This window comes from Myotis brandtii, unplaced genomic scaffold (assembly GCF_000412655.1).
Source record: "Myotis brandtii unplaced genomic scaffold, ASM41265v1 scaffold686, whole genome shotgun sequence".
Taxonomy (NCBI): Eukaryota; Metazoa; Chordata; class Mammalia; order Chiroptera; family Vespertilionidae; genus Myotis; species Myotis brandtii.
The window spans coordinates 2,820,588-2,830,245 of record NW_005370683.1 but is presented as its reverse complement, the minus strand read 5'-3'; the positions used below and the strand labels follow the sequence as shown (position 1 = coordinate 2,830,245).

At 39.6% G+C, this 9,658-nt stretch overlaps 1 protein-coding gene across 1 annotated transcript in view; it reads left to right on the top strand.

The window, feature by feature from the left end:
• Positions 1–9,658, top strand: part of LOC102243240 — a 44,881-nt gene extending 35,223 nt beyond the window's left edge. Inside the window, exons 3-4 of the mRNA XM_014529531.1 lie at positions 6,730–6,882; positions 8,004–9,658. Of these exons, the coding sequence (XP_014385017.1) occupies positions 6,730–6,882; positions 8,004–8,241 (391 nt within the window). The 3' untranslated portion in view covers positions 8,242–9,658. The remainder of the gene's footprint in view (positions 1–6,729; positions 6,883–8,003) is intronic.

Below are 9,658 nucleotides of genomic sequence, written 5' to 3'. Positions count from 1 at the left end.
TCAGCCCCTCACCCAGGCTGGCCAGGCACCCAAGCGGGACCCCCACCCTGATCCGGGACACCCTTCAGGGAAAACCAGCCGGCCCCCACCCGTGCACCAGGCCTTATCCTATATAGTAAAAGGGTAATATGCAAACTGACCCTAACAGCAGAAAGACTTGGAATGGCTGGTCACTATGACACACACTGACCACCAGGGGGCAGACGCTCAATGCAGGAGCTGCCCTCTGGTGGTCAGTGAGCTCCCACATGGAGGAGCTCTGCTCAGCCACAATCCAGGCTGACGCCTGCCAGTATAGCGGTGGTGGTGGGAGCCTCTCCTGCCTCCTCAGCAGTGCTAAGGATGTCCGACTGCAGCTTAGGTCTGCTCTCCGCTGGCAAGTGGACATCCCCCGAGGTTCTGCCAGGCTGCCATAGGGATGTCTTATTGCCATCTTAGGCCCAGTCCCCCAGGAGCAGGCCTAAGCCAGCAGGTGGTCATCCCCCGAGGGGTCCCAGACTGCGAGAGGGCACAGGCTGGGCTGAGGGACCCCCCGCCCCCTGAGTGCACAAATTTTTGTGCACCGGGCCTCTAGTCTAATCTAGTAAAAGAGAAACATGCAAATTGACCATTCCTCTGCTACCCCCCCCAGCCACACCCACCAGCCAATAAGGAGCTAATATGCAAATTAACCCAACTAAGATGGCCGTGGCCACGGAGCTGGAGTGAGCAGGAGGCTTGGGTTGCCCCTGGCAGTGGAGGAAGCCAAGCTTCCCACCTGCCCTGCTGGCCCTGAGCTCCACTCAAGGCTACAAAGTTTCAATTATAGAAGATAAATCCCAGATACGTGCTTCCATCCCGCAGCTGTGGCCAGCCTGAAAACGGCCCTCAGCCCCTCACCCAGGCTGGCCACACCCCCATGGGGTGAGAGTTCCCGCTGTGGGGCTTGGCCAGCCTACAAACAGCCATCAGCCCCTCACGCAGGCTGGCCAGGCACCCAAGCGGGACCCCCACCCTGATCCAGGACACCCTTCACGGCAAACCAGCTGGCCCCCACCTGTGCTCCAGGACTCTATCCTATATAATAAACGGGTAATATGCAAATTGACCCTAACAGCAGAACCACTGGGAATGACTGGTCAGTATGACACACACTGACCACCAGGGGCAGACGCTCAATGCAGGAGCTGCTCCCTGGTGGTCAGTGCGCTCCCACAGGGGGAGCTCTGCTCAGCCACAAGCCAGCACAGCGGTGGTGGTGGGAGCCTCTCCCGCCTCCTCAGCAGCGCTAAGGATGTTCGACTGCAGCTTAGGCCTGCTCCCCGCTGGCAAGTGGACATCCCCCGAGGGCTCCCGGGCTGCCAGAGGGATGTCTGACTGCCAGCTTAGGCCCAGTCCCCCAGGAGCAGGCCTAAGCCAGCAGGTGGACATTCCCAGACTTCGAGAAGGCACAGGCCGGGCTGAGGAACCCCCCCGAATGCACAAATTTTTGTGCACCAGGCCTCTAGTCCTATATAATAAGAGAGGAATATGCTAATTAGCCATTATGCCCTGAGGCATAATGACCAATCGCATCAAGATCAGATCACAGATCAGCAGGAGGGTGGGCCAGCGAGGTACAAGTGGTCTGCGGAGAGCTACAAGAGGGGGCAGGGCAGCAAGCTATGAGGAGGGCAGGGGGAACTACAGGAGGGTGGGGCAGCAGGCAGAGCTACAGGAGGGCGGGGTAGCAGGTGGAGAGCTACAGGAGGGTGGCAGAAACCTACTGGTGCATGGATTAGTGCACAGGACTAGTAGTATTTTAAAAATCTAAAAAGCCAACATGCCCAACACCAAGTTCATCACTTCCTCTTGTTTAGAATACTCCTGTTCTTGGCTTCCTGCAACTATGGGCCTTAGTCCTTTTGAGCTGCTCTAACAACAATACCATCGACTGTGTGGGACATAAACAACAAACATTTATTTTTCACAGTTCTTGAGACTGGGAAGTTCAAGATCATGCCACTGGCAGATTCAGTGTCTAATGAGGACACACTTCTCTTTAACAGCCAGTTTCTCACTGTGTCCTCACATAGTAGAAAGGGCAAAAGACCTCTCTCTGTGGCCTCTTTTATAAGAGCATTAATCCCATTCATGATGGCTCTACCTGCATGACTTAATCATCTCCCAAAGGCGCCACCTATAATACTATCACCTTAGGGGATAGGATTTCAATATGTGAATTTGGGGAGGAGGGACACAAACATTCTGTCCATAGCACTGTGCTTCCTAATTCCCTATTTCTTTCAGTTTTATTTCTATTGGGGAGGGGGTGTTGTTCTTTATCCTTCTTATTCAGCACATATCCGGTTGTATTATCCTTCTGAAATGTCAATAGATTCACTGCTTCAATTCCATTCCCCTGACTATGCCATAGAATAGATCCTTATTACTATTACTTCATTTCTATTTTGACGTGGTAGTCTTCTAGTTTGTTTCCTGATTCCAGTCTCTCACCTGAGCAGTTTAAATAATTGTTCTTTCTGAGTTGGTTTTGCCTTGTAGGAGAGTATATATTTATTATTTTGCTCTTACCACGGAGACTTTAACACTTAGAAAAATTCTAGATTCATATCTCATTTAGAAGATAAATTAGTTCCCTGGCCAGATAGCTCAGTTGGTTAAAGCATCATCTCAATATTCCAAGGTTGGAAGTTCGATCCCCAGTCAGGACACATACAAGAATCAACCAATGGGTGCATGAATAAGTGGAACAACAAATCGATGTTTCCCCTCTCTCTCTCCCTTCGTACCTTTCTCTCTCCTTCATCCTTCCTTCTTCTCTAAAATCAATCAATCAAGGTTTTTTGTTTTGTTTTTTTTAATCAAGGTTTTTTTAAAAAGAGAAAGAATTTATTTAACTCAACCTCCTGGCTTAATGAAACAAAACCTTCTCTACTAATATGCTTTTATTTTTACACTAATGGGCTCATTTTATATGGGCCATATAAAAGGAAAAATGATCCTAGAAAGATTCTGGAGACATAAAACTTGTTAAATATGAAAAGCAGCAGTTGTAAGATTCATGAAGTTGGGGAATTAGGATTATCCCTTTCTCACAGAAGTGGGAGTGAGAATGTTGAGGAATAGTGTCACAGAATAGTTGGGTCCCCACTTGGAGACATGCTGGAGGGAAGGGGGAGTGATTGATCATGTTATAAAAACATTTTTTACCTAACCACAGCACAATAGTTATATTCCTGAAAATCTTCATGATTTAGAGTGTCCATGATTGAGATATTTAGATCTTACGGGAAAAAACTGCTTTTGGGTATTGAGGTCATTAATGAATCCAAAACACCTAGAAAAATAATCAACTTAAAGGCAGCACTAAGTAAACAGAATATAAATAAATTATATATTTTAAGTTAGTATTAATGGCTCCTGAATAACATCAATTTATTGATTGCTTGAAACTTCAGGATTTTATACTAGGTTGAAAAGAATGTAAATTTATATGAATGTTTGCAATTTTATTGTAATTCAGTTTTATTCATTAACCATTTTGGAAATTTATTTTGCATTAAATTTTGGGTTGCAGAAGGGAGCAACATTACAAAATGTAAGAAAGGAAATTGTCAAACCTTCATTTGTTATGGAAGAAACAGATTCAGAGATCCTTAATGACGTGGAGACAAAATGATTACTACACCTCAGTTGCATTTTATATCTTGGGGTGACTTTAAATTTTAAGGGACTCACTATTCACTAGGCCCTAGTCTAAACAAATCTTTTCTCAACTCTACCACACCTTTTAGCTTTCTCTTTCTATATTCCAGCATTATTAAAAGAGAAATTAATTCTTGCTGCTCTTTTTCATTATTTGTTTACTTCTGTGTAGTGATCCTGAACAATGACTAAGCTTAGACATTACTGTACTCCTTTTCTTAAAAAAATAAATCTTCCTCCCTCATTAAACCTGATTTCATTATTCACTCATTCTTCAGAAAATATTTTTATATGCTTTTATTGAGTTTTTTAGAGAGAGAGAAAGGGAGAGGGATAGAGAGATAGAAACATAATGAGAAACATCAATCAGCTGCCTCCTGCACGCCCCCTACTGGGGACCAAGCCCACAACTCAGGTATGTGCCCTGACCAGGAATCAAACTGAGCCCTCTTGGTTCATGAGTTGATGGTCAACCACTGGGCCACATCGGCCGGGCACAAATATTAAGTATCTAGTATTTTTTCAGTACTGTGCTGGGTATTAGTTAAAACAGTGGTATGTAATACCATCTCTTTACTTGTGGAGTTTATTTTAGAAGTAGAAACAAGACAAAATTAAAACTGCATCTCCTTCCCCAACACTCCTTATGATCCTTACTTTATTTATTTTTATAGCATTTATTAGCATCAGAGACTGTTTTTTCTTTTTTTATGCCGCCCACAGAAAGTTGGCTACAGGAGGGCAAGGGGTTCTCTATGTTTTGCTAAAGGAATGTTTGTTGGTTGAGAAGTGAGAAAATCACATCTGACTAGTCATCGTGTCCCCTTGACCATGCTTCTTTAGTCTGTCTGAAATAACTCCACTGCTGCTTCCTTAGTTCAAGCCCCTTTTAATTTTGCTCGATCCATTAAAGTAGCTTCTTAACAGTTTCCCTGCCTCTTTTGTACCTTTCCTCTTAAGACTGCTGCCAGTAATCTTTGTAAAATTCAAATCTGAATTTCTTCAGTGCTCTTCCATCTATTAAGGGTAAATCAAACTTCCTGGGTTTTCATTATTGGGTTCCTGCCCGGCCATCCAGCCTTGCTCTTTTTATTTCTCCGCCACTCCCTGGTTTTCATCTCAAACTTTATGCTCCAGTAGTACTAATATATTACATTTCTTCAAGGTTTTTCACAAAGTGTGGTGGCCAGACCAGAGGCATAGCTTGGCTTGGAAACTAGTTAGAAATGCAAATTTTTGCACTACTTCGGGCCTACTGAAATCAGAAACCCTGGGAGTGGGGTTAAGTCTTCCAGGTGATCCCGTTGTATGTAAATTTGAGAACCATTCCTTTAACCCCCTTTTTAAAAAAATTTATTTATTAAATAAGCTCAGCCATCACTTGCCATGTTTTCAGTGCCACTTTGTGTAACTCTTAATCTACATCACTAACCGTGATTTATATGTCAACCCTACTTGTGTATTGGACATCTTTCCTGGATATTCTTCCTGTACTTAAGACTCTTTAGGCTCTAAACAAAATTAATTTCCCATCTGCTGAAATCTGTTTTACATACTGTTTCCTGTTTCCTCCTTCAAAGGATTCCTCTGTGCAGCTTTGATTGTAGATTATGCAGTATTTTCTCATTGGTTTCTATTTTGTCTTGCTTGTCTAGAGAAACCAAAAGAAAAAAAAAGTGTTTTGTTTTTTTTTTGTAACTCTACTGACCAAAATAGGGTCAGGATTTTCCAGACAATAAAATTAACTATTGTTTATAGACCCATCTGTTGAAATGTTATTTTTATCTTATGCTCCCTAACTTTTTCCTTCCTTCCCTTTTCCCTTTCTCAGTCTTCTTTTTCTCTCTCATTTTAAGAACTTAGAGATTACTTAACTTTGAATCTTGACTTTAGTTGCCCAAGTTCTACCATAAAGCCGGAGGGATCCTTGATCTAGGCCTATAGAGTGATAGCTTGTACTGGCACCAAAGATTAAAGCCAGACAACATTTCAGATATCTCTGTGCAGTTCCTACAGTAGTTTCTCAGTAAATGTTTTTTTAATGAATAAGTGAGTGAGGAGGCATGTGTCAAAAGACTGGGCAGATCTCCAAGGTCAAAAAAGCATGGTGAGCTTGTGGCTAGATACATAAGGCACCTCAAGGAATTGAGCAATAATGACTGAGAAATTTCAACACTCAAATATTTATTAAGTGAATAAATGAAAGATTTTAAAGGAAAAAACAAATAGTCATAGTCACAGATGGTTAGATATTTCCTTCTCTGAGGGAGGAAGGATAAAATTAAATGTTATTTCAGTGTAAACTTTCAAGTTTAATTTTTAAAATTTGTGTGTATTTTTATGTGTGCTTCCCTATGAACATTCAGTTTGATACATATTTTTAATAATTTCATATTGATTTATGTATGTTATATTCTAATGGTTTGACCATATATCTTGGGCTATAACTTTTAGCTATTATATTTCTACTAGAGGCCCGGTGTACAAATTTGTGCACCAGTGGGGTCCCTTGGCCTGGCCTGCAGGATCGGGCTGAAACTGGCTCTCTGACATCCCCCGAGGGGTCCCGGATTGCGAGAGGGCACAGGTCAGGCCAAGGGACCTCACCAGTGCACCATCGGGGCCAGGGAGGGACGCAGGAGGTTGGCCAGCCAGGGAGGGCTCCAGGTCATGTCTGGCCCATCTTGCTCAGTCCCGATCGTCCAGACCCCAGCAGCAAACTAACATACCAGTCGGAGCCTCTGCCTCCAGTGGTCAGTGCACGTCATAGTGAGCGGTTGAGCAGTCTTAGCATATCATGCTTTGATTGGTTGAATGGATGACCGGACACTTAGCGGCTTTTATAGAACTTTTGTTGGGTTGGAAAAACAATATTATTAAATTGTTAAATTGCACATCTGAATTACCTTGCATATGAAGAATTTTTATACTTGAAATTTATAATATATATCTAGTCTCATAATTTGAGCTATTTTCTCATAAAGAATATGTATTCTTAAGTTATAATAATTTTTAAAAACTTTCTTTTTAACATACACACAGGAAACCTCGACCTGTCTCCCAGTTGGTTGCACAGCAGGTTACTCAGCAGTTTGTGCCCCCTACACAGTCAAAGAAAGAGAAAAAAGATAAAGTAGAAAAAGAAAAGAGTGAAAAGGAAACAACTAGCAAAAAGAACAGTCATAAGAAAACCAGGTAAATTTTTAAAATATTTTATGATACTTTTGAAATAACAAAATTAACCATTTTATCTCTTTTAATATAATATATACAAAGTAGAAGTAAAAGATTTTATCTCCTTTATTGTAAAGTATCATGAAATTGGTTTTGGTGGGGGTTTTTTGTAGTTTGAAAGGTGTACAGACAGTCCTCGGGTTACGTCGGACTTGATGTACGTCTTTCGTGGTTATGATGTCACCATCTCCCATTTATTTATTAAAAAAGAAAAGTTCTGTCATTTCAACATATGTACATATGTGCTTTATGTTTTTTATTATTCATTTATCACAAGTAAAGGTCAGGAATTGTTATCTTTCTTTTGAATTTTTTTTACTGTTCACTTCATTACTGCTGTGCATGTGCCTCATGTGAGTGACTTAGGTGCTTATGTAGGTGGGTTCCGACTAATGGCGAAAATAGCGTTGCCTTGCGCCATGGGAACGGATCTCCAACGTAACCCGAGGACCTACTGTACTAGAAGTTAAACACAGAGGCCACAAATATAAGCTTCAATGTGAGGATGTGTGTGTTTTTTTCACTAGATTAAAAGACATTTGTGTTTGAGTCATTTCTTTTTCACTTATAAAGCCAGGAGTAATATTCACAGTATTCACAGATATTTGCATGGGCTTTAATCAGTCAAAATGGTCATGGGTTCAGGCAGAATAGACAATCTTGATGCCCTTAGCCATGCACATCAGTGGAGTAACAGCCCCGCATATAATGTAACCTTAGCTGTTACCAGCTTCCTCTGTGATATAACTATATCATTGCCCTTCTAAAACATTTGTTTTAAAAAAAATTGGTAACCTATCTGCAAAATTATGATAAAGCTATAAAAGTACAGTTAAGAGCCAGCCTGTTACTTCCAGTGTCACAGTTTTTTGTCACGAAGAAGATTCATGAGTGAGTAGTTTGATTAATGTTAATGATTTGAAACATTTAATGATATTTTTGTGGCTAGATACACATGAATATAGAGTTTTAAACATAGATATGTTCATTTTGTTGTTCTGACCTAATTTGTTCATTATGTGCACAGAAAGTTAGTAGCCAGAAAAACTAGTTTAAAATTATATCATCTTTTGTGTGTTTAGGCCAAGATTGAAAAATGTGGATCGGAGTAGTGCTCAGCATTTGGAAGTTACAGTTGGAGATCTGACAGTCATTATTACAGACTTTAAGGAGAAAACGAAGTCACCGCCTGCATCTAGTGCTGCTTCTGCAGATCAGCACAATCAGAGTGGCTCTAGTCCTGATAACACAGAGAGGGGAATGTCCAGGTCATCTTCACCTAGAGGAGAAGCCTCATCATTGAATGGAGAATCCCATTAAAGTTTATTTTCTCCAATTTCTTAGTTCAGTCATATCATGCAAATATACAGATTATGCCAAGAAGTACCACATTTTCATGACAAACATATTCATGCACAATTCATAATTTGCATTTTACATAAAAGAGAAATTTGTTAGAATTTGTTAGATTTGATTGCAATCTATGCCTACCAAACATTTCCAGACTTTAACATTTTGGTCTCCACAATTAAAGGTGCCATGAAAATGTGGTTGAATTATTCATTATGCAGTGTTATTGGTAAGTCTATTTTCACTTTTAGTTTAGTGAATTCTAACACATAATTCTTGAATTCTCTACTATTGGCATGTAACGAAGTTAAATTTTTATAACATAGTGCAACCTGCCTAAATATGTATTATTTGAGAATTGTGAAACAAATAGTTATATGTATACAAGTCAAAGATCAACTTAATCAACTATTGCTGCAACAGGATTTTCTTAATGGCTATCCTCTTAATACACCTGCTGGTACTTGGTGTGGTTAAATAGAAAAACTGTTATTAAATAAAGAATTTGTATGAACCGTTGCCAATATTTTTGACACATTTTGCTAAATTATTTTTTCCTGAATTATGTTTCTGGTTTTACCTCCTTTTTTTTTTTTTTTTTTTTTTTTGCTTTTTTTTTTTTGCTTTCAAAACATTCATTTGTTGTAATGTTTACTCTCAGACTAGTAAACAATAAAACATTGATTATTTAGCTTTATAATTCAAGTTTAGTGCTATTGTCATTGAACACTGGTATTTTCTGTATTATATAAAATATTAAAATTCAAATAATTATAAGCATTTGACAAAAGCAGAAGAGAAAAGAAACCTGCCATATTTTAAAAGCTGCAATTTTGGAAAAGCTTTAACTTAATAGTTCTATCACTGTTTCCTCGCCCCAAACTTTATCCAGGGTTATAGAAGTATGAATCTAATAAATACAGAAATGACAACTATTGCACAGAACTGGGAAAAAAACTAGTTTTAAATCAGTTTAATTGGCCTCTTACTAAATGTAACAATTCTTACGAAAATCATAGTGCCCTATTTTCAGACACAACTGCCAGTTTATGCATTTATCAATATCCCAAAATAAATATTTACAGCTCCACTTACTATTATGTAAAGTTATGAATAAAATATTTTTATGACTACAGATTTTGCATTTTTGTTTACAACTAATAAAGTGTTTTATGTTATATTTAAAAATCAAACCTAGAAACCACACAGTACTTCTTAAGTTCTCCTAAGGTCTCCTGCTTTTTCTTAGCCATTTACTTAATATATAGCCACCTGTAGGAGACTTCTGCAATATCAATGAACTTAACAATATAACTTGGATACAAAATATCACATAAAGACATCATGATAGCATTTTAAGAAAAAAATAAAACTGTAGACCCTGACA